Below are 24,642 nucleotides of genomic sequence, written 5' to 3'. Positions count from 1 at the left end.
AGAATGGTTTTTAAAAATTATCCTAAAAAATAAATAAATAAATAAAAATTATCCTACAATAATACTATGACCTCAATAGCTTCCTTACAGAACTGGTTCTCTATGATACGGCTCCCGTCTACCTCCACAGGAACGCCCCCACATAGCTTGATAAGGACACTTTCTTCAAGGAATTATTTCATGCCATCCAAATATTCAACATTGGATTTTGGAGAGTATCTGACAAAGATACTTGCTCGCTTTACTTTATTTAAGACGTTTTTTTATCCTGGAAGATTTCAAACATACATAAAAGTAGAGCTTCAACAGTCATCTTAATTTGCTTGTTTTTATTTATAGCAGTAGCATACGTGATAGAAGAAAAAATCAAAGAGTACCAAAAGACATTATATAAAGTTGCCTTTACCTTCTACTCCAGGATAATCACTGTTAACCATTTCTTGAGTATCCTTCCAGAAATCTTCTGTGCATATAGGTATGCACATTTTGTCCTTGGTCGAGTGAGATCATACTGCATTTCTTAAATATATTTTTTCTTTTATACATACTGTTTTTCACCTTGCTGCTTTTTTTTTCAACCTAATAATATATGTTGGAGAGATTGCCACACTTCCAAGTATAAATCCACTTCATTCTTTTATTAATCATGAGAATCACTCTTATATACCTGAGGCTATTCATCTTTCTTTACATATGTTATCTCACCTAATCCTCACATCTCTGCCTACTATTATCCCATTTTACAGATGGAGAAGCTGAGGGATAGAGAAGTCAAGTAACCCACCTGATGTGACACAGCTGGTAAGGGTCAGAACCTTGTGTTCTTCGCTACCTCACTAGCCTGCCTCTGTGTGGTACAGTGTCATACACAGCTACACGCTATTCCATCATCGCATGGGCCAACCATCATCGCATGGGCCAACCATGCTTTCTGTGGCTGGGCGTTTAAGTTGTGCCCAATTTTGCTTGCTTTATAAGCAATGCTGCTCTGCCTTCCAATTAAACATGAAAATTTGAACACTTGTATTTTTTGCCTCTCCTTCCTGAAACCCAACTAAAGTGTGCGCACACACACACACACACACACAAACACACAGACATGCACTCATATACGCACGCATACAGACAAGGAGAAAACCCACAAGGACAAAGATAACAGGGAAAGAAGATGAAAGTACCAACATTTTAGAAGCTGAAAAGTAGACAGATGACAGGTAACTAATGGCAGATCAGAGAAAGTTGAAACCTTTGTGGTAGTGGGTGAAGCCAAGAGGCGGGTCAGTTGGTGTTTCAGGATCTCAGAAAGCTCAGGCACCTGGAGCCTCTGAAAGAAGGAAGGTGTGGCTGAAAACGAGAGAACTGGTTAAAAATGTTTGAGATGAATCAAACTTTTAGACGATAATAAAGCAGAACAGGGAAGGATTTCATAAAGAAGACCCAACAGGCACAAACCATAAGGAAAAGACTGGTAAATCCAACCCCTGAAAGAACGTCTCTTCATCCAAAGACGCCCTAAAGAGAGTACAAGTGAAAACAACAGAGTGGAAAAAAAAAAAAAAGAAAGAAAAAGAAAACAACGGAGTGGGAGAAAACGTTTGAAATATATGTAACAACAAAGTATTCAAAATACATAAAGGACTTCTAAAGTAATAAGAAAATAAGAAAAAGTACACATTTTAAAAATAAGTGAAACCCTCCAACGGGCTCTTCCAAAAAGAGAAAATCCAAATAGTTGATAAACATGTGAAAAGCTACCCAATATCATTTTTTCATCAAGAAAAATGCAAAGTAAAGCCATTATGATATAGTCTTATGTACTCGGCAGATTGGCAAAATCTGAGCAGTTCTTTTATTTTTTTCAAAGATTTTATTTATTTATTTGATAGAGAGAGTGTGCAAGAGCACGAGTGGGGGAGTGGCAGGCAGAGGGAGAATGTGGGGCTCCATCCCGGGACCTTGCGATCAGGGCTTGAGCCAAAGGCAGCCACTTAACCAATTGAACCACCCACACCTGAGCAGGAGTGCCTGACGGGGCCCTTGGAGAATGGTTTGGCATCATATGACAAAGTGCAAGGTCTGCATCCCCTATGATCTAGACGTTCTGCTACGAGCTCGACAACTACCATTCTGACACCAGTTCTGACGGGTGGGGTTTTTTTCCCCACACCAAGCAAATCTCCCACACCAGATCCCACAGGCCAAAGGCTCATTCCCACAGACTGCCTCCCTCCCTTCTGACACCAACAATCCAAGTTGTCACCTGTTCTTCTGGCCAATGGGCTATAAATCAGAGGTTTCCATGACCCCCTCTTTGGGGTCATTAATTTGCTAGAGCAGCTCACGGAACTCACAGAAACATTTTACTCACTAGATTACCAGTTTATTATAAAAGGATATAACTCAGGAACAGCCAGATGGAAGAAATTCACAGGGCAAGGTACGGGGTAGGGGAGCAGAGCTTCATGCCCTCTGTAGGAGCACCTTGGTGTGGTCACCAACCCGGAAGCTCTCAGAACCTCTCCTTTTGGGTTTTTATGGAGGCCTCATTACATGGGCATGATTGATGAAGTCTTGGTCATTGGTGATTGAATCAACCTCCAGCCCCTCTTCCGTCCCCAGAGGAGGGAAGGAGGGTAGGATGCACTGGCACTAGGTTGGTTCCCTTGGCAACCAGCCCCCATCCTTAGGTGACCCAGAGGCTTCCCAAATCACCTCATTAACATCACAAAAGACACCTTGATTGCTCTCACCCTTTAGGAAATCCCAAGGGTTTTCTGAGCTCTGTGCCGGCAACAGAATGAAGACTAAACATATTTCTTATTATAAGTCACGGTATCACAACACCTTAGAGAAACCTGCGCGAACATGCACCAGGACACCAAGCAGGCTCAGAGCCTCATTTCACAAAACAGCCTCAAGGTAGAAACAATCCAAATGTCCATTAACAATAGAATAGGTAAGTGGCTTCTGGCATAGGCGCGCTGGTTCTGTGGGATCCTGTACCACAGTGAAAATAAATATACACTTCATACAGTAATACAGATGAAGTTCAAAAAAAGTTGAATGACAGAAGCAAGATGCAAAAATTGCAAAATGGAGTCATTTACATAATCTTTAAAAAGATCTAAGAGCTGAAAAATGTTAATTCTAATTATTTATCTAGTCAAGCACGACACAAAATCCCAAAGTCCATCAAGAAAAGGAGTGTAGGCCAAGCTGCAAGCTACATCCCATGGCCCACCCCCAGGTCTTTGGGAAGCCCGGGCCCAGGAGATGTGGCCCTCTCCTTCAAGGCCAGCTCTTGCTAACCTGGCTGCCTGCTAGGCCTGCCCCTCAGAGCCCTCCTTAGCTCTTTGCTGCCTGCCCCAGCTGGCTGCTCAGTTGGCTTCCTTTGCCCAAACCCCCGCCCAAAGGTGTGTGAACACAGCAGCCCTGACTGCCCGCCTGGGGTCAAGATGGTGGGCCCCTGGCTCAGACTTGGGGTTCTCATCACATAAAGGCTTTGTGATCTTGAGCAAGTTACTTAACCTTTTGGCGCTTTCCTCTCTCACCCCCAGAACGAGCCTATTAATGGAACCCACTTCATAATTAATGGTCATCATGAGAAATAAATGAGGTAAACCAATTAGCATGCCCGGACAGCCTAAGTACCTAAGAAATAGTCGATATTATCATTACCCGCAGAAGTACAAGTGACATCAGTGGCGTAAGTCCCCAGGGTTGGAGGTTTCTTGCAGGGCACGTTTCTCCACAGCCTCTGGGTCTCGTCCATCATGGCCACTCCTCCCCCATCCCCGCCAGTCCTTTCCCATAGGCCGCACTTCTCCATTTTGGAACTGCCTTTGCCCCTACCCCCTGACTCCCTTGTGTACTTCCTCAAGCAGAGTAGCTGCCCCCGAGGCCTCAGTCAGCTCCCAGCCTGTGTCCACACAGCCAATGGCACCCTCTTCCGCCCTGAACATAAGGCCATCCACCTCAGGTGACCACCAACCGCAGGGGCCGCTAATCTCTGGCCTCCCTGGCTCCCCTGAGCAGGAGGGAATTCGCTTTCCCACAGAAATGAATGAGGCCAGTGCCCTTCAGATGGAGAAGCCACTACAGTCTGTCACCTCAGGTTTTAAACAGCAAGTGTTCCTTCTGTCTTATGAGTACGTGCAGCCATCTTTCCTGTTTGATTGCGTCGCTGTCTTCCCAGCTGAACGGAGGGTAGGGAGCCTGGGCTTCTCCTGCCGCACAGCTGGGCTCTCCCGCAGCCCAGTGTCAGGTGGACGCGGCCTATGGAATAATCCAAAGTTGGTCAGGTTGGAGAACCACTATCCATGCAATCCTCGCCCCTGCTCCTTGAAGGTACGCTGTGATCTCTTCTCAGGAGGGACATTAAAATTGGAAGAAGAGCAAAGAGTTCTCATTACAGGCCCCGGGAGCCCTGATGTGGCCCTCTGGTTGGCCACCGAGGTTAAAAGGCCAAACCGGAGGCTGGTCTGCATGTTGTTCTTGGGGGGTCCCCCATTCCCCAAGAAAAGTAGAAAAAAAAGAGACCTAAAGCCTTGGAGATAAGAAAATTCGTTTTGTAAAAGAGCAAGCCTTGAGGCAGAAAATTTGCTTCATTTTTTAAAAGAAGATTTTGTATGTATGTATTTATTTATTTATTTATTTATTTATTTATTTATTTATTTATTTATTCATAAGAGACACAGAGAGAGAGAGAGGCAGAGACAAAGGCAGAGGGAGAAATGGGATCCCTGCGGGGGAGCCTCACGTGGGACTTGATCCCAGGTTTCCAGAGTCACGCCCTGGGCTGAAGGCAACGCTAAACTGCTGAGCCACCCGGGCTGCCTGAACTTTTTTTTTTTTTTTCTGAATATTTGCTTTAAAAGCCGATTATGCCTCATCTTCACAGACAGGTATACTGCAGGATCCACAACATTCAGGAGTAAATTATGTCCTGTTACTACATTTTTTATCCAAATCAAACATAGCTCTGAGCCTCCACGTGACAAAGAGGAGCAAGAAATCCACTATCAGGTTGTGGGTCCCCCTCCGTTTCCCTAGGATGCTGTGAGACTGTCCAGAAAACGGAGGGGAAGACCTTTGGTTTTTAGGTCATCCTGAATGATGCTGGGGGGCCCCCCCACATAACTGTGCCAGCTGCGGGCCTGGCAGCTGGTGGACGGCCATGTTCTTCTTCCTGAGCAAACCTTGGACACAGAGATCTTTCGCTTCATGGCTTTGGGTTTGGCTGTCTGGTTATCCCATCAGAAGTTCTGCTATTGACAGGGTGCTGCAAAGAGAGTGAGGGGAGGAGAAACCCACCCACTCAGCCCTGCGAGATCTGACCCCTGTCTCAGCGGCGACACCACTCCTCATTTTTCTCAACCCCCCTGGCCTCTTGGTAGCCTGAGCAATGGAGATTTGACTATAGAAAAGCAGAAGGTAATTGGTGGAAGCAGATCCAGGAGTGGTGTGAGCAAGGGGACTCGGGCCAAGGGCCACAGGCAGCCTCTGGAAGCAGGAGAAGGCCAGGAAACATCCCTCTGGAGGCTCCAGAAGGAACACAGCCCCTTCAACACCTTGATTTTTGCCCAGCAGGACCCATTTCAGACTTTGGACCTCCAGAACTGTGAGATAAATTTGTGTTACTTTATATTATTTTATTTTGAGCATAGTTGACACACAATATTACCTTAGTTTCAGGTGTACAGCAGAGCGATTCAAATTCTCTACGTGTTACCCTATGCGCACCACAAGTGTAGCCCACCTGTCGCCATACAATGCTATTAAAATGCCATTGACTATATTCCCTACTCTGTACCTTTTATTCCTGTGACTTATTCATTCCCTAACTGGAAGCCTGGATCTCCCACTCCCCTTCACACATTTTGCCTATCCCCTCCTTCCCTCTGGCAACCATCAGCTTATTCTCTCTATTTATATGTATGATTCCGCTTTTTGTTTGTTATTCTTTTGTTTGTTATTCTTCTTTTTTTTTTTTTAGGTTCCACATATGAGTGAAACCATGTGGTATTTGTTTTTCTCAGTCGGACTTATCTCACTTAGCATAATACCCTCTAGGTCCATCCATGTTGTCACAAATGGCAAGATCTCATACTTTTATTATGGTCGCATAATATTCCATTGGGTGTGAGGGGTGTGGGGCATGAGTGTACATATATACTCATCTTCCTTTTCTGTTTATCTATTGTCCATCAACAGCAACACCCGAGTTGCTTCCATATCTGGCTATTGTAAACACTGCTGCAATAAACACGGGGGTGCGTATATCGTTTCAAGTTCATGTTTTTGTTTTCTTGAGGTAAATTTGTGCCATTTTAAGCCTCCAAGTTTGTGCACATTTGTTATCGTGGCAACAAGAAATGGGTGCAGCTCCTTTCCTCCGTGGACAATTGAGCTCTTTGGTCCAGAATTTTGAAAATTAAATTTTAACAGAGTGAGAGAAACCCAGCCCTCCAGGATGCTAAGAATGGGCTGGTGGTCTGCTTAGAAGGGGGATGGGGAAAAAAAAGATCTTCATTTCTTTCACATGAGGTCACAGCAGTTGATTTCTCAATCACGTGATCCTGTCCCTTAGGAACAGGAACATTTGAAGTCTTAGTCTTGGGGGGTTCTCCCCCAGCAAACCTGGAACTGGCCAGCTGAAGCAGTGCCTCCATTAAGCTTGGGGCCACACAGGTCTGTAACCAATGCTCGAATGACCCACCCTTGGCTGGGTGGGCCTCAGTCACCTGGACAGGCATAAAGCCTGCTGACCACTGCTTCCCGAAGAGGAGCTCTCTTGATGACCTTAGAAGGGTTACCCTAGGAGAGACAACAATGCTGAGGCATTGGAGACTCAGCAAGAGAGTGAGTCTGGGCAGAGTGGAACTGATTGTGGGCACGGCAGGGAGGAGGGGTGAGCTTTAGTCCATCCACACGGGCTGTTACTTTGGCTGGTGTGTGGACAGGGCTCCCCCTCCATACTCCCATGTTGCAGAAATTGGGCCTTGGATAAGAATTCCACTTCTTGCTGAGTGAAGTAAGTCAGTCGGGGAAGGACAAACATTATATGTTCTCATTCATGTGGGGAATATAAATAATAGTGAAAGGGAATATAAGGGAAGGGAGAAGAAATGTGTGGGAAATATCAGAAAGGGAGACCGAACATAAAGACTGCTAACTCTGGGAAACGAACTAGGGGTGGTGGAAGGGGAGGAGGGCTGGGGGTGGGAGTGATTGGGTGACGGGCACTGGGGGTTATTCTGTATGTTGGTAAATTGAACACCAATAAAAAATAAATTAAAAAAAAAGAAAAAAAGAATTCCACTTCTTTTGGGGGGGGGGATCTATATCCTGTATGTTAACCATGCTTTGTTTTGCCTTCTTAAGATAATATTATATATTTCTAATGTGAATGAAAGAAATCTATCCTCTTTACTTTTCATATAAAAACTTTAAGTCATTTGGTTAAAGGCAAGTGTATCCATTTCTCATTGCTGCTGTAACAAATGACCACAAACTTAGAGGTTTAAAACAACACAAATGTATTATCTTACAGTTCTGGAGATCAGATATCCGAAACAGGTCTCAGTGGACTAAAATCAGGGTGTTGACAGTTCCTTCTGGAGACTTGGAGTGAATCTGTTTCTTTTCCCTTTTTTCATTTTCTGGAGGCTGGCCACATTTCTTGGCTCTTGGCCCTTCCTCCATCTTCAAAGGCAGCGATGTCATCACTCCTATCTCTATTTTTCATCACCCCATCTCCCCAGCCTCTGAATCCCTTGCTTCCCTCTTTCATTTCTAAGGAACTTTGGGATTACTGAGTCCACCTGGATAATTCAGAATGACATCCTATGTCCAGATCCTTAACTTAATCACATCTGCATAGTCATTTTTCCATGAGAAGTAACACAGGTTGCAGAGATTGGGATGTGGGCATCTTTGGGGGCCATTATTCTGTCCAACATAGCAAGGAAATTTCCTAAGATATTTTAAAACCTAGCTATAAAACACCTGTTCATGGAATCTTCTTGAGGGAGCCTTGTGTGTTTCCACAGGTGCCTGGTGTATAGTAGTGACTATTTGCTTCTTTCTTCCACAGCTGTCTGTGTCCATTTGTTCACTCATGAGTCCTTCCTTCCCAATAGACAGTCCTTAGAAGCAGCCGCTGGCCATGATCTTATTGCAAAGTTTCTAACACTCCTCACAAAGGGCCTCCAAGGACCTAAGGATGAATAGATCCTTGACTAGCCTCCACCCTCCCTCTCCCAGGGTCTGAGGATCAGCTGATCAGTCCATTACCAGAAAGAAAACATCCTTGTTTCTAGCCAATCAGAAGCACACATGCTTCCAGAAGATGGGCCCAAACATTGCCTGACTTCTCCCTCAGTGTCGCTCTACACTGAGCTTCCCTCCGTGTGCTCTTGACAGGGCCCCTCCTTTCTCTGCTCCCTGTCCTTTTCTCCTTCCTCCCCAGGATCCTGGCTCCAGCCTGGCAGGAGTCCACAGGATCCTCCCTCCTAGCAGGAGTCCACGGGATCGTGAGGAACATTAATCCTGCAGCATCCAGGAAGGCAAAGCTAGGTCTCTCCTGTTGCCCTCTGTAGCACAAGTCATAAAACTCTCAGCTTCTTCAGAGCAGGACATGAACTGTCAAGACAAGCCCTTCTCACCAGAATTGACCACCAATGTATATTATCATATTTCCTATGTCTGCCTAGCTCATCTGTCTTTCCAAGACCCTCTCCCCACAGGGCAGAAGGAAGGAAGGCTTTAAGGGGGAGAGAAAATTTCATTCTCCCATGAACCAATAAGCAATTGAATGAATAATTGAATGGATGAAAGCATGAATGAATGATCCAATGTCTTTAACCTCCTCCTATCTTATACCTCTTAAAACACTGGCAATTATCGCCTAAAGAATTTGCCTTTACTGCAGAGGTCAACCAGTACCTACCCCTGCTTGCTCATCTCTCCCTCGTCTAGTGTATACCATCCTTCTGCTCTGACTTTGGCCTCTCAGTACACTGAGAGCCATGCTTGACTGTGAGAGCAGTCCGTCTTCTCTTTAGGAATGCTGGAAACTGTGAAATTCCATAAATGTCAAGTTGGAAGGTCATTTCATAATTTATGCTCCAGACATCTCAGTATATTTCCTCAACTCTAATTGTCAAGGGCTGCACAACTGCTTCTGCCAAAATCTCTTCATTACCACACCAGTCATATTTCTGAATATTCATTTAAATGCATAAAGCATGCTAGCACCTCCCTGCATAAAATTGCATAAAATGATGTGTAATAACTATCAGTTAGCCAGGCTAGCACGTGCTATAATGTCAAACCTGTGCCAGGGATATTCTCCTGTGATCTTTCAGGGAGTTTCTAGGTGTCTGAGCAAAACTTTTTATTTATTTATTTTTATTTATTTTTTTATTTTTTAAAGATTTTATTTATTTATTCATGAGAGACACAGAGAGAAAGAGAGAGAGGCAGAGACACAGGCAGAGGGAGAAGCAGGCTCCACGCAGGGAGCCCGACGTGGGACTCAATCCCGGGTCTCCAGGATCAGGCCCCGGGCTGAAGGCAGAGCTAAACCGCTGAGCCACCCAGGCCCCCCAGAGCAAAACTTTTTAAAGAGCTTCATCTGGGATCCCTGGGTGGCATCTCAAGGGGGATTTTTTTTTTCCAGGGAGGATTTAATTGGATAGTTAAAAGTTGTGTCCTAGGAGAGCAGGGTTCCCTCTCCTGAAAATCAGTTGGAGAAGGCGATTTCTAGTCTGGAATGTTTTATTAGAGGTCCTTGGGCATAGGTAGAAACAGGGAAAAGTCGTCCCTGTGAGCATCTTCTGCTAGGACTGTGGATTTTCCACTCTAGACTGAAACTGTAAGTGGGAGTGGTTTTATCAACTACCAATTTATTTGAATATCAAGCTCTGAAGACTTGGAAATCGATTATATTGGCTGTGGCGATTAAGGTGTGTCAAGTCGATTGTGGCATATAACGACTACTTGTGAAGCTTGCTGTCACAACCCCTTTATCACAAATGATACCCTCATTAATAACCAAACTCATAACCAGGTCTGCCTAATGGCCAGTCCGCTGAAGTCAGCCCAGTCAGCACCCATCCCTCCAGCTAATGCATCTCTCTCACAGCTCTCTTTAGTTTTCCTACATTTGTCTCCAGACTCTGACAGCTTTTCATTCATCATTATGACTTAGAAAGGGAAATGTGATGCATAAAATATAAAATTGGCAACAACGTCAGAAAAGTCACCACTTAAGAAATGAAGCATGATGTTCCACTCGGTGCTGACAAATGTTAACAACAGGCTTAAACTTCTGACAAGGCCAGAAACAGAGATGGTTTGCATGACATCAGCAGGATTTCAATTCCAAAGGATCAAGAAGGAAGTCAACTCAGCTCGGGTACCCGTGAAAACATCAAAAATACTTTCAAAAGTGGAGGCACAACCTTTGAGATCAGACCTATCCTATAGAACTTTCTGAGATGCTGGATATGTTCTGAATCTGTGCTGTCCATTATGGCAGCCACTAGTCACATACGGCTACTGAGCACTTGAAATGTGGCTAATACCACTGAGCAAATGAATTTTTAATTTTATTTAATTTTAAATAATTTAGATTTTAATTAGCCATGGCTCAGATCTAATTCAGGGAGCCCTCATAGGGGAGAGGTGTGCACACTTGGTCTGAGAGAATGGGAGTTACATCACACTTTCTGGAATCCTAACCATTTACGTATGGCCAGGCCACAGGCTTATATGGCATGTGTGCCATATAAAACAGGCTAACTGGCGTGTGTGCTGGAGGCTATCTTACCTGTATCAGGTGCATCTTGTTTCCACTTTTTGGCTAAATATAATATGTTATGAATGCTTTTATACAAGTTCTTGAGTGGAAACTTAGTGGAGTTAATGGGTTTAACAGTTTGAGAAATGAGTGCACTCAAGGAAGGAATGCATCTTTGTATTCCCAGGATCAAAAATGCAGTAGGAGAAATGTAGTAAGTCATCAACTTCTTGTTCACAATTGGCATCCCATCAATTTCCCTGCATTTTGGAATTGGGAGGGAGATTTGCTATCAGCTGGCCTGTGCTCTTGACCAGGTGAACTTCCAGGCTATGGTTGTGAGGTGATCATTTCCACTTCACATTTCTCCTTCTTGTTCACTTGGTGCCACGAGAGCCTCTGCCAAAATCCACATCCATGAGCTCTCTGGGTTTCCCATGATTTACTAGCATAATAGTAACCCTATAAAGTGGAAAATGGGGAAATGTGGTTGGCTTGTCGACACCCATTCCTAGTGCTCATGCTGAGGGCGAGAAATGGACTGCTTCGTGTCACGTTGTCATCTTTAGCCAGGAATCAATAGTTACTTGTCTATACACTCCCCTTTCCCCTTTTACTTAAACCATGACCTCCAATTTGTCACTGGGAGTTGTCCCTTCTCTCCCATGAGCCTGGCTCCTCGGGTCACCCCTGCAATGGCTCCCAGCCCCCAGAACATGGTTCTTCTGAGCTGGGAGGCCTGTGGGCTCTCGCTCTTGTGTGTTCTCTGGGTTTCACATCTCCAGGCTTATTTTTCTTTTCCACTTCCCAGTAGAAAGATCATTTTCTGTGATACAGAAACAAAAGCATTATTGACTAGTTCTGAGTATCTCTGTGTTCCTTCTAGCAGGTACTGACACCACACTCCCCCCTCCGGCTTGTGAGTCATCTTCCTCGTTCCTTGGCTCTGATAGATCAACAAAGCCCTGTGAGTTGACCACACATTTTTCATAAGCTCCAATCACCATCGTCTTTGGAACTTCCTGACATGTTTTTTTTTTTTTTTTTTTTCCCTCACATGGTTCTTTAAAGGCCCAGGTTCCTCTTGGATGGTTTGCCATAGGGAAGTCACGCAAAGACCATTTGCCTGTGGGCGCAGTCTTAGAACTATTCCTGCATGGGCGGGGGGACGCCCCCTTGTTTCTCTTTTCAGCGGGTCCTGGGACTGGCCAGCTGCTCTTCGTAGCTGCCCCATCAGATCTTAGCCAGACTCCCGGCTCTCACTCAGGCACCTCAGGGAGGGACGCCACTGGACATCTTTCTTGTCTCCTCCAACTTTAAGGTTAGAAATATTTTCGAAGTCATCCAAGGCAATTTAGTGTTGGCAAGGGCAGGAAAACAGTCAGAGGAGAGGATTAAAAATAACAGAAAAATAGGGGATCCCTGGGTGGCTCAGTGGTTTAGCACCTGCCTTCGGCCCAGGGTGTGATCCTGAAGTCCCAGGATCGAGTACTGCATCAGGCTCCCTGCATGGAGCCTGCTTCTCCCTCTGCCTGTGTCTCTGCCTCTCTCTGAGTCTCTCATGAATAAATAAATAAAATCTTTTTAAAAAATAACAGAAAAATGATAAGAAAATTGTAACATCTGTGGTCTCTCATCCCTGGAGCCTGTTTGCTCTTTCGCAGCCCTTCATGGGATCAGAAGTCAGCCCTCCCCAACTCTCCCATCCCCACATCCAACTGGGAGATACTCGTTGGTTTTCCTGTCTTCCTTCTCCTTATCTATACCTTCCTGCCTTAACTGAAAGATGCAAAGGTCAGACTATGTGGTCTACAAATCAGAATTCCTCTCGAAATCTAATTACTTCTCTTTTCACCTAGTGTAGTTACCTTAATCCATGCTCCTCCTCCCCTCTGTGCGTGGGCAACTCATCTGACGGGTGCTGAGCAGCCGTACAGATTTTTGTAGATGCCACCCCTCATCAGGATCATGTGAAATGCTCTTAGTACTCAGTATAACTCTGAATGTGTATAAAATACACGGTCCATTCTTATTCACAGTAGTTTTGATCCATAAGGTCACCATGAGGACTGAATTGGTGAATCCTGAACCACTGCTCCTGGGGAAAATACAGGGTTAGTTTCCTTCGAGTTCTGATCACATTTTCTTTCACCCACTGGTCAGGACATAACCTTTCTTTATGTTTGTTTGTTTTTAAAGACACCTTATCGAATATACGTTGTTAATTAATTACACTGAACCCACGACAGTAGCATTATAACTCATGCCTGAAAGAAGCTTTTCTAGCACACATATTTTCCCCACGAGGCATAGCCCAGCCTTCTTGCACTTAGGAACACCAGGCAGCGCTTCAGCACTATATTTGGGGACATTTTAAATGGTGAAATCAACAAAATCACAAAAACACAAGAAATATGACACTAAATAGATGGTGGAAAGGACACACGTTTACAGCGTAGTGGCCAAAACAAGGAGGTAGAGCATTGCCTTGTTCACCCTCAGCTGGGTACCACATCGAGGGGTTCCAAGTTTTGACCACTCTGCACATCTCGGCAATTGACCGCAAAAGCACAAGTATTGATTTTGGGGTTATAAATAAATTTTAGTGAGTAGGTGAATTCACAAATATGGAATCCATGAATAAAGAAGATCAACTCTATACATATAAGCACATTCATTTATACACACACACACATATATACACATTCGTATATACACCCACACACACACACGTATATACACATACATAACTCCCAGGGCAGATCTCATTTGTCTGTTTTGTACCTACATGGCACAGGCCATAATATGAGCCAGGAGTTATGTTATCTGGTTCACTGGTGTACACACCAACCCTTAACCAAGGTCTGGCATGTTGACCAATCAGGTCAAGCACGTACTCACAGATACAACAGTCCATCCGTCATCTACTCCAGGAACATAGTCCATAACAATTAGATGTGATCTTATAAAAGCTACCAAGGCCATTTTAAAGTTGCTTATCATATCTTCACCTTCATTAGATCCATAATAATAATTATTATTGGGGATCCCTGGGTGGCTCAGTGGTTTAGCACCTGCCTTTGGCCCAGGGCGTGATCCTGGAGCCTCGGGATCGATTCCCATGTCGGGCTGCTTGGAGCCTGCTTCTCCCTCTGCCTGTGTTTTGCTTCTCTATATATATATCTCTCATGAATAAATAAATAAAATCTTTAAAAAATTATTATTATTATTACATTGATGTAGCTCTTTAAGGATCAAAACATACATGCATGTGGTTTCTGAACCTATAATGTCTATTGATGTAGGTAGATTGTTGATTCAACCATCACCTGGAATCACCGTGGAGTATTTGTCACTTGGATAAAGTGATGAACAGGATACCCATTGGTCGGGTTCTGTGTAGTTTGACTCGCTGGTAACGTGGTTCTGGCTCTACGGCCATTTGGATGTCAGGGGCCCAAAGAGGGGAGATGAGTTCACAAATGCATTTGTTAAGGAGCTCAAGATTATTTGGAGGTGAGAAAGTAGGCATGTGTCCATCTAGTGGTCAAAAGCAATATATTGGAATGTTGAAATGGGTCTGGACCATTAGGTGTTTGTCTTTACAGAGGCGCAGAGCCTTTCCTAGCACCTTCCGAGAGCATCGGTCTGCCGGCGCCTGGGGCCTGGACTTCCAGCCTCCAGAGCCGGGAGGATCACCAATACACGATTCCTCACAGAGTTCCAGGGGGGCTGGTGAGAGTTTATCTGAGCAGTTAATTTCCTGAAATTCTAACCCTCTAAGGTTGTAACAAGCTGCCTCTAAAGAAGAGGGATGAGAGGACTGAGGTCATTTGTGCTCAGAGCACATTGGGCAACAGGTGAGCTAGGAAGAATTTCAACACTTCGGACCTCCTTCCAGGGCCAGCCTGGGGGAGTCCGGGACAGACGAGGCTCTTCTCTCTGGACGGCTGAGGGCCAGCGTTGAAGCCTGGGATGCAAGCTCATCTGTCTGCCTCTGTGTTCATGAGGACAACATCCATTTGATCTGCCCCTGCCTGATCCTGCATGGAAATTTCCAGAACGTGTGCCTTGTTCTGTCCTCTCCTTGGGCACCGGGACTCCACCCCAGGGTCTGAGGCCCTCTCTGCTCCCCCTTAGTCCGAGGTGCGTGGAGCTCAAGCCCTTAGGCCTTGCCCTGCTGACATCCACGTGTGCCACCGCGGCCTGTCCGGATCCGGGAAGGGCCCATCATCCCGGGGACACAGAGCCTAGGAGAGGCCAACGCCAGACTCCTTAGGCCCAAGGGACTCCCTTGGCAGCACAAAGCTTGCAACTGAAAACGGCCCCGCTAGGTGGAGCCCTGCTGAAGGCTGGGCCCCGACTCCCGGCTGCACCTGCAGGTGGGGAGCCTGCCCGGGTTTAGGACTGGGCTGTCCTTTCCCTCCAGCTGTGGCTCAGTCCTTGGGTTGGGGGTTGGCTGGAGCTTCTGGGTGCTTCCGTCCTTAGTGGCCTCACCCAGGAGCTCCCCGCCCGCCCAGGAAGGGCTTGGGGTCAACACAGCAACGCACAGGGTCAGGAGGAAACAAGCCGGGTCAGCCCGGAGGGCGGCAGGCAGGGAAGACCTCCCCGCACCCCCTCCTGGCCCTGTGTCTGTGAACAGCCTTCTGGAATGCTCGGAGCGACAGCTGAGAGGACGCAAGGGACTGACGCGACGGACTCGGGCGCCCTTCTAGTTGGACAACAAAAAGGACCTGTATATGCTTCTCTCATAAACCACTGTGCTCTGTGCCCATGGGAGCGGAGCCCGGCCACAGGCAAGAAGGCAGGGGCTACACAGCGCAAGACTGAGGGGAGCTCGGCTGCTGCCACCACTGTGCCCCCCGAGAGGGGCTTCCCCCCTGCTGGCACTGCCAGGGGGACTTCGCCTCTTCTAAGTGACCGAGGTTCTTTTGAACACCAGCTTCACGACACCCTCCCAGTCCTCAATTTCCCCCAACTAGTGAGTTGGGAAAATGAGCCTTTTCCTTGTGGTATCGCCCTGAGGCTTGGAAATAAAGCATGGACCTTTCTAGCAAAGGGCCTGGCATATAGCAAGTCCTCGATGAATAGCTCTCTCCTTCCCTTCCTGCTGCCCTTCTCAAAAATTAGGAGGAGAGGGGCCCTATAAACCCAAGGGATGGATATAATTATACACGAATCACCAAAATAAAGCTGCTGAACACCTTAGTATAGGCTTTTGACACAGGAGCAACCAGAGCAAACGCCACTCTCCCCACCTTCACCAGACTCAAAGCTGGATTATTGATTTATAAGCGTTGGGAAGGGGGGACAGGGCTCCCTGCTGCCCTCTGATTTGCCAGCTGAATGACTCTGAGGAAGCACCCAAAAAGACCCAGCCAGGTGTGCTGACATCTCCCCAGTGATCTGGGCACCAGAGCCTCAGTGGCAGCTGCACACGCTGAGCCGTCCCGTCCCCAGGACCCTCCCGTGGATGGACCTGCACAGCTTTCCTTCCCCTCCCCGAATTTCTTTCTTTCCTCTCCAATCAAAGTTACAGGCCCCCATCTTTCTTCCCCTTTTTTCCTTCATCAGAAACTTAATCTTGAGAAAAAACTGATTATTAGCAACTTGAAGTCAACAGACATTTGGGAAGTGCTCTCTCTGTAGACAAGATTTTTCCTCATTCACTCACCGCCAGGAAGGTGGTGGAGGTGTTTTAGAAGCAGGGATCTTCTGGTGTCCCTGAGATCACCCCCAAGGACGCCTCTGCTCTTCATTCTATCTAGGTTATTAGAAATGTATCTCTAAAGGCCCTGCTCAGTAACCGGTGGAGGTCTGTAATAGTTGAGTACTTTCTCCTGGAATTCCTGAAAAATAGCAGCAAATATCCATAAACAAACATTAGAAATTCAATGCAAAATGCTAGGCATTTGGCGAATTTTAAAACATTGTTTACCAATTTCTTTCTTCTTTGCCAATTGTTAGAGTTGCCAAGTGGTTCTTTACGATTTGGCGTGGGCCCACCTCTCAGATTATGACCTGGCTCAAGGAAAACGTGATCTGAATTCAAACGAGCCCAATATATATTCGTGCTTGCTTAAAAACCCAGATTTACCCTACTCGTTTGTCAAATACGTAAGGAAAGGGTAGCCTTAGGATGTGGGATACGCGCTTGGCTTTGACAGCTGGGAGGCAACAACAGGAATGGCAAATATGGAGCTCCGTTTGCCAGCATTCTCTGCTCCTTCTTCCAGAGCTGGGGTTGCTCATCAATCTCAGCCTTTGTTCTCACGGGCAGGGACAAAGCCTCACAATCCTTCTCAGTGCAACTGTGTGAGAGTGGGCACTGAGACCAATCTCTCATGAGAGTTTAACGTGGGTGCCCAGTGGGAAGGCCAGAGCCACCTACCAATTGTTAAATTCTTAAAGACAATGGAGAATAGGTATTTCCAATGAGGCAATTGGTTGCCCCTAAGATTCCTCCCAATGCCACTGTTGGCTGATGCCTAAAATTCTGTCATTAGACCATCCATCCCTAGAGTCCTTGATGCCTACAGGGCAGACACTCTACTGAGTCCACTGCATATGCTTACTCGTTTAATTTTCATAATCTGCTACTATCCCCATTTTATAGATCAAAAACAAAAACAAAAACAAAAACAAAAACAAAAACAAAACAAAGCTCGGAGATTGAATTGCCCAAGATCAGACAGCCAGTAAGGGGCAGAGCCAGGATTATCAAAATTAGATCTATTTTACTCCCCTCCTCAAGACCTTTGCTCTCTGCACCGTGTCCCACAGCCTTCCACAGCCTTCGGTGGGTGAGGATGTGAGGAGGAGCCCGGGGTGGGGAGTGGGGAGCGTGGGAGACAGAAGATTTAACTCCTGAGGGAGAAGACAGAAGGGAGCTGCAGGTTTCCCAGTGCTGAGGAAATTCCTCAGGCTGGCCTTGGGTTGAAATAAGAGAAACTGAGTAGGAGTTGACATTTCCCCCAGAATCCACGTACCTGCATCCCGAGGATTCAGCAAGTCATCTTCCCTTTGTGCTGCCAGGAAGAGAAGCAGCTGCAAGTGTGACCAAGTAACCGGAGAACCGTAGCATCGACGCTGGTGCTGTGATTACAAAATGATGTACTGTTATGCTCTCTGAAGGAGTGAATGTTATCTTGAGGGAACAGAAGCTTCCAGAATACCGTACCTGCTCCAGCAGTGGCCTCCTGCGCTTCACAGCCAGAGTGGATTCTTTTTTTTTAACAACTCCCCTATCATAGCACACAGTTAGTTTGAGTAATATCATGAAATTAAAGAAAAATCCAGGCGCCTGGGTCGCTCAGTTGGTTAAGCATCTGCCTTTGGCTCAGGTCATGATCCCAGGGCCCTGAGATCAAGTCCCGCATCGGGCTGCCTGCTCAGCGGGAGTCTGCTTCTCCCTCTACCTGCTCCCCCTGCTCAGGATCTCTCTCTCTCTCTCTCTCTCTCTCTCTGTCACTCTAACTTTCTCTCTCTCTCTCAAATAAATAAAGATTTTAAAATCCTTAAAATAAATAAATAAGTAATAAAAGAAAAATCCGTAATGGCAGGGAAAGAAATGCAGAGAGTGAAATATTCCTTTTATTATACTTCACGTACATAATCATGGCAATTAAATACATACCTGAATCGGTTAGTAAATGAATAGTACGTTACTCAAAAAGGGGGAGGAAGTAAATACTTTTAAATTAGTCTTTTTTTTTTTTTTTTAAAGAAAAGAGAGAGCCTTGTGCCTCTATGTTGGTAACAAATAGAACATTACATTTTTTTTTTGTCTTTAAGACTTCTGCAGATTTGTCAGTGATTTCATCACAATTGATCTCGAATAGTCACATTCAATAGGCGCCATAGCCAGATTTGTCAGCGTGTCTCCTAGTTCATTGAGGAATATTTTTTATTCATTCTAATTTATAGAGTTTTCTCTCTTCTTAAAATTGAAGTATAGTTGATAGACTGTGATGTTTACTTTTACCTGTAACAAGAGACATGCAAGCCGTTAATGAAAGCCTGAAGCATAAGGATAAATTTGGCAGAGACCCATACCAATCCCACGTCACAGCAGATTCCAGAAAGGGCAATGTAGTTCACATCTTTGTTTCTTCAGAACTGATTCTAGCAGCTTCCAAATGTCCTCACAGCTGAAAATTTTTCACTAAAAAAACTTCCCCAGCACATTTATCATAGATTTCTATTGTATTTGGTTCTCAAGTCTCACATGTGCAAAAATCAGAGAGAGTGTCTGAATGACAGCAAACAGGGACTTCTCTGAGCCACCACGTTCTTGTCCAGTTTCCAGAGTAAGTGACTCGGGCTTCAAACACTGCCCTGGTCATTTTACCCGGCAACGTCCGACTGGCACCTTTGCTTGTTTCTCCTAACATTTCTTTCTGACATTTGAGTCTTTTTTTCTATTTCCCCAGTTTGATTGTTTTGTAGAAGTGGTAGTCCTCACCACAGTTCCTTTGGAGTCATTTTAAAGTGTCGTGTGCCTTGCTCGAGGTGGATGCTGCCCATTTGTAAATACTTTTGTGTGGCTCCATGCAACAACAGGCTGCAAGTCCCTCACGGTTGTGCCTCCGTCCCCAGGGGCTCCCAATGTCTGCTTCTCACGTACTACTTGGAAACAAAGGCATGTGCCAAGTTAACTTCCATGTGCAATACAGTATTTTTTTTTTTTTTTTTAAGGATAAAGAATAAGAATGTGCTAATTTAGGCTTAAGACTATTCAGGACAGGACACTGTATCACTGATGGTACTTAGAACGGCCAGTGAGTGGGGAGAGTGAAAATTTGCCCAACTTTTGGATGGTTCGACTACTGCTTTAAGACTTTCTGCAGGGCGCCTGGGTGGCTCAGTTGGTTAAGTGTCTGTCTTCGTCTCAGGTCATGATCTCAGGGTTGTGAGATGGAGCCCTGTGTGGGGCTCCCCGCTCAGCAGGGAGTCTGCTTCTCCCTCTGCCCTTCACCCCTGCTCATGATCTCTCTCTCTCTGTCTCAAATAGCTAAGTAAAACCTTTAAAAAATAATTCTCTGCAGACAATGCCCCCTCCGTCTTATTCCTGCGCCAGGCAGAGTGCTCCCACGGCCCACCTTTTAACCCACAACCTTTACATAGAGACTTCACTGGGATTCAGACCTCAGGAACCTCCCCTTCTGCCCCTGCAACCCCACAGCAACTTGCTGGCAAGCTGGTCTCGTTATACAGGATTAAACATTTAAAAACAGAAATCTCACAGGTTGGCTCCCATTCAAGCTGCAGCCCCCTTACCTGGAAAGGGGCCCTCGGACATTGGGGTCAGCTCCCTCCCTGTAGGGTCAGGGCCAGCAGGTGGCAGGGAGGATGGGGCTCCCTCTGGGCCTTCCCTCTGGCTCCCTGCCCGCTCTCTTCTCCCCGGCACCTGCAAAGTGGGGCTCTGGTCTCCTTCCGGCCCATGATTAGCTCTGGGATTCCAGGCAGACGTGGAACTGAGTCTTGGCTAAGGCTCCTTCTGCTGTCCTCGGGGGCTGGCTATGAGGTCACATGGCCTTGGCCCCCCGCCCGGGGCTTTTGCTCCGGGCAGCGCCTCTCCCGGACTGTTCCTTGTACACCTTCCCAGGGGCACTGCTGACTCCTCGGACTGTCACTTTTTTCTGTTTGTCATCTTCAGAAATGCTGGTCTCTGGAGACTTCCAGATGGTTCCTCTAGCCATCAGGGCCGGATTTCCTGGGCAGTGCCCTGCTCTGCAGACGCTCTCACTTGCCATGGCACTGCCCTCAGATGTGCAGCATGGTCTCTAAGAGACGCTGCCAGCCTGTCCTGAGCCCATGCTGTGCTCCCTCCGGGCCTCACACCAACGTGTGGGGGAAGGTAAGGAAGGGGTGGCTATTCCCATTTCACAGATGGGGACGCTGAGGTGCTGAGGCTTGAGATGCACGACCGTGGCAGGGCCTGCAGCTGCCCTTAGGGTCAGGACTGGGACAAAAGCATTCCCACCCCAATGGTGTATTCACCCCTCCAACCCCACTCAAAGGAGCTGAGCTCAGGCTTGGCCCAGGGCCAGTCACCTCGGTTATACAACTGATACCCAGCATGCACTCAGCTGCAGAGGATAAACAGACCCCATGCCTTGCCTCTAAGAATTTATGATTCAAAGATCACAAGATTTGTACGTTGAACATTAAGATGCCTGTAGAAATATAAGAATGTAGCGATAGCATAGCAGTAGCTTATTTTTATGACTTCGTATATTTTTATATCAGGACATAAAAATCTCTTCCCTATGTCTGGCAGCAACATATTTACGAAATGGTCTCCCCCCGGGAAGCTTTGGACCAGGGATGATGAGAGTAGCACGTGCCCTGAGTGTCCCTGGGGATGTTGGTGGTAGATGGTGACTCTATCATGGGCCTCTTCCCACTTAGCACAGACCCGGCCTCAGAATCTTTCCTAACACAGCACACCGCTCAGTCACATAATTCACACCAGATTTCAAGTAGTGGGCCAAACTGCACTTGCCATCCCTGCTACACATCTTAGGCTGATTCTTCTAGAAAATTTGGGTGCTTTGCCCTTTGAGGGGGCTGCTCCTTGTGTATTTTCTCTGTTTTCCCTCCACACCCTCCCCCAGCCCTGACATAAGTGCTAAGGTCAACTGATAGCCAGGAAGTGGGTAACCCTGGTTGGAAACAGAAATTACACACCTGAGATACAGAAAACATTTGCAGAATGACGCCAGTTTACTGTGTAAACGATTCCTTTGCAAGGCACACCTTCCTGCCCACCTCTTGCAGAATTCCTGGAGCAGGTGTTCTTTGCAAAAGACACCCCCACTGGCCCGACGATTCTAATGTTCCCCACTCCTGCCTCCCTAAGAATCACAGCTTGAGAAATAATCTCTTGAAGATATTTGTCATTTCTCAGAGGATTGAGTCTTGAAGATCGAGTCAAATTGCTTAGAAACTCTTTTGGGGGGGGGAATGGGGTGCAGGTAGCACCTGGGTGGCTCAGTGGTTGAGCATTTACCTTGGCTCAGGTCGTGATCCCAGGGTCCTTGGGATCGAGTCCCGCATCGGGCTCCCTGTGTGGAGCCTGCTTCTCCCTCTGCCTGTGTCTCTGCCTCTCTCTGTGTCTCTCACGAATGAATACAATCTTTTAAAAAGGAAAAGATAAGAAAATAAACTGTTCATAGGGGAAACTCATCCATAGGAGTAAGCGGTAAGGGGGGGATTTTGAGCACCAGCTATGCTCTTTATCCCCTTCTATGGCATCCACTCCCACAATGTCAACATTAGGTAATTCCAGAACTAAGCACCTGAGAGGAGCCTTGAGCCCTGCGCTGGGTTGAATAATGTTTCCCCACGTCCACTCGGAAAGTCAGAAGGCAATTAAGATAAGGGTTGAGGTGAGAACGTCCAGGGTCGGCTGGGCCCTAAATCCAGTGAGTGTCCTTAGATGAGACCAAAGAAGATGCACGGACACACCCGCAGGGCCGTGTGACTCAGAGGGAGAGACGGCAGGGGGGAGTTACGCGCCTGAAAGCACCAGGGATGGTGAGCACCCGCCCGGAGCCGGGGAGAGGCACAGAAGGGCCCCCCCTGGAAACTTCAGAGGGAGCGCGGCCCTGCCAACAGCTTGACTTGGATCCTGCCTCTGGGACTGCGAGAAAACACATCTCCGTTCCTTCCTTTAAGCCACCAGTTTGTGGGCCTTTGTTTCAGCGTCTCTAGGAAATGAATAATGCCCTTCCCCGTGATACATCTGCTCCCGATTCTTTACTCAGGCTCCGCTCTCCCCAAGGAACCACCCTCGTGCTGCAAAAAGAGGAAACCGAGGCACAGGTTTGCTCACCAAGCAGCTCGGGGAGGCAAACAGGGACAGAGCCAACGTGCCAGCAGCGTGTGAGCCCAGAACCCACAGCGGCTCCGCGAGCTCCGGGGCCCAGCAAATGGCCTGAGAGTCGGGGTGCAGCTGGGGGCCCCGTGGGGGCCAGAGATAAGGTCATGAAAATGTAAAGCGTGACATCCTTTGCAAATGATGGTCGCAAGTGCTGGAAAGACCGCGGGGTGGAGGAGCGACCTCTTACTTCCCGCCGTCCCTCACTTGCAGGGTCCCCGGGTGTGCGGAGCCTGAGCATCGGGGCGTTTTGCCCGGAAGCGCTGCTCCAACAATTAGCAGCTCAGAAGATAGCACAAAAGTATTCCTCTTTCTCTGGTTTGATATGTTTTTCAGGGTGATATTTACTATTTTTTGAGAGCTCCTGGACGCAACCCAGATTTCATCTGCAGGCAGAAAAATCCTCAGTCTTCGTGCCTTTTCCTTAATTTGCAATTGTCACCGAAAATAATAGAAAAGCATTGGCAACCTATGATGTGCATTTTCATAAACTTAAACACCCACTTGGTCTATGATCTTTTATTCCCTTTGGAAAAGAAAAATACCCTTTCCAATAAAGAAGTGTCCTCTCCACGGATGATTTAAAGCTCGGTGGTGGACGGGAAGGAGGCCACTTTCAGAGCACAGGTCGGTTCTAGGCGGGACACAGCACAGTCCCCCTGCGCTCCCAGCTGCCAGGGGAAAACATCAGGAAAGGAGGGATCAACAGAAGCAAAGGAAAAGGAGGACAGCACACGTGCCGGCAGCGTCCTGCTGTCCTCTGGTCCTCTGGTGAGCCGTGTGTCCCTCCACCTTCTTCCCCAGGACAAAGCCCACTTGTGCCCTGCTCATCTGCCCCTTTGCACTTCTTATCGCTCCAAGATGACTCGGAGGCGCTGCTGAGCCCAGGAACTCCTGCAGCCGGGCACTGCAGCCAGGCGATCTCCGCAGCAATAAAATGCAGAGAGAGGAAGGCCTTTGCGAGAGTGGAGAAAAGGCCTGAGGCCTCTGGCTGTGGGCCCCCAAGAAGGGCCACATTGGCCCGGATAGATTGAAATCTTGGGACCCCTCGCGGCTCCTTCCTGCGAGCCTCCGCGGCCGGTCCCACTGAGGGAAGGAGCCCCACGAGCACAGAACGGGGCTGAGGTGTTGCTACCTCCAAATGGGTTCTGAGAAGGGGCCAGTGTGTATTCTTTAGATGTGCACCAAACATATACTTTATTTTCACAATTCCAGAACCATATTTTGATGAATCAGAGTGGTTTGGGGGGGTAGAGTCTAAATAGAGGTTAATTGCCTCCCACCCCTTCCCAAGCATCACATTTCCTAGAATGTGATGGAAATTCAGTCACGGAGAAGGATGGTGTTTTTCCGAAGTCAGAGGAGACCCTCAAGAAACTGCCATACTGCAGGGTGGGGGGGCAGCAATCATGACCTGGTCTAGGGCTCGACCCAGCTCTTCTGCTAAGCAGCTGTTAACTGCTAGCTGGCTCGCAGCTGCAGGAGCATCCCTCCCTTGGACTCTGGTTAGCTCGCCTGCAGGATGGGCACCTGTTGTCCCCTGTGATCATCCATGTCCCATCTATTCCTAATATCTCCTGATCTTGAAACTCATTTAGTGTCCCAGTTACCCTCAGGCCGCTGGACAGATGCCCAGTGGTTGTCTCGGGCGGTCCGAAGTCCTCCTGGCCCTGAAAAGCCTGTAAATGAAAAGCAGAGAGCTTAGAGCTCGCCGGTCTCCCCTTCCCAAATAGTAAGCTTGAAAAACAGTCCCCTTTCCTGAGGAGTGGAGAAAATAAATCAGTTAGAAATAAGAGGGTGACAGTCCAGGTCAGGCGAGAATTTACAAGGGGCACCTTCAGGAGGGCTGTTAAAGAAGATGAGACCTGTGGATTTCCTCCCCATAAATTGTCCCAAAGCTATAGAAGCAAACTAATAATCATGTTGTCTACTACATGGCTATGTCAGCTGCAGC

At 47.0% G+C, this 24,642-nt stretch overlaps 1 protein-coding gene and 1 long non-coding RNA gene across 2 annotated transcripts in view; one reads left to right on the top strand and one right to left on the bottom strand.

Annotated features, from left to right (window-relative positions):
- TNFRSF11A (TNF receptor superfamily member 11a) overlaps positions 1-983 on the top strand; it is a 75,534-nt gene extending 74,551 nt beyond the window's left edge. Inside the window, exon 11 of the mRNA XM_077891085.1 lies at positions 747-983. Coding sequence (XP_077747211.1) covers positions 747-759 — 13 coding nt within the window. The 3' untranslated portion in view covers positions 760-983. The remainder of the gene's footprint in view (positions 1-746) is intronic.
- LOC144310321 (uncharacterized) overlaps positions 1-20,546 on the bottom strand; it is a 35,487-nt gene extending 14,941 nt beyond the window's left edge. Inside the window, exons 1-4 of the long non-coding RNA XR_013376044.1 lie at positions 20,084-20,546; positions 18,574-18,788; positions 17,794-17,893; positions 16,479-16,653 (exon numbers count right to left, since the gene is read on the bottom strand). This is a non-coding gene — a long non-coding RNA (uncharacterized LOC144310321). The remainder of the gene's footprint in view (positions 1-16,478; positions 16,654-17,793; positions 17,894-18,573; positions 18,789-20,083) is intronic.
- Between the last annotated feature and the right edge of the window lie 4,096 nt (positions 20,547-24,642).

This window comes from Canis aureus, chromosome 1 (genome assembly GCF_053574225.1).
Source record: "Canis aureus isolate CA01 chromosome 1, VMU_Caureus_v.1.0, whole genome shotgun sequence".
NCBI lineage: Eukaryota > Metazoa > Chordata > Mammalia > Carnivora > Canidae > Canis > Canis aureus.
Note: the sequence above shows the minus strand (reverse complement) of the source record. Positions and strands in the feature narration are given on the sequence as shown.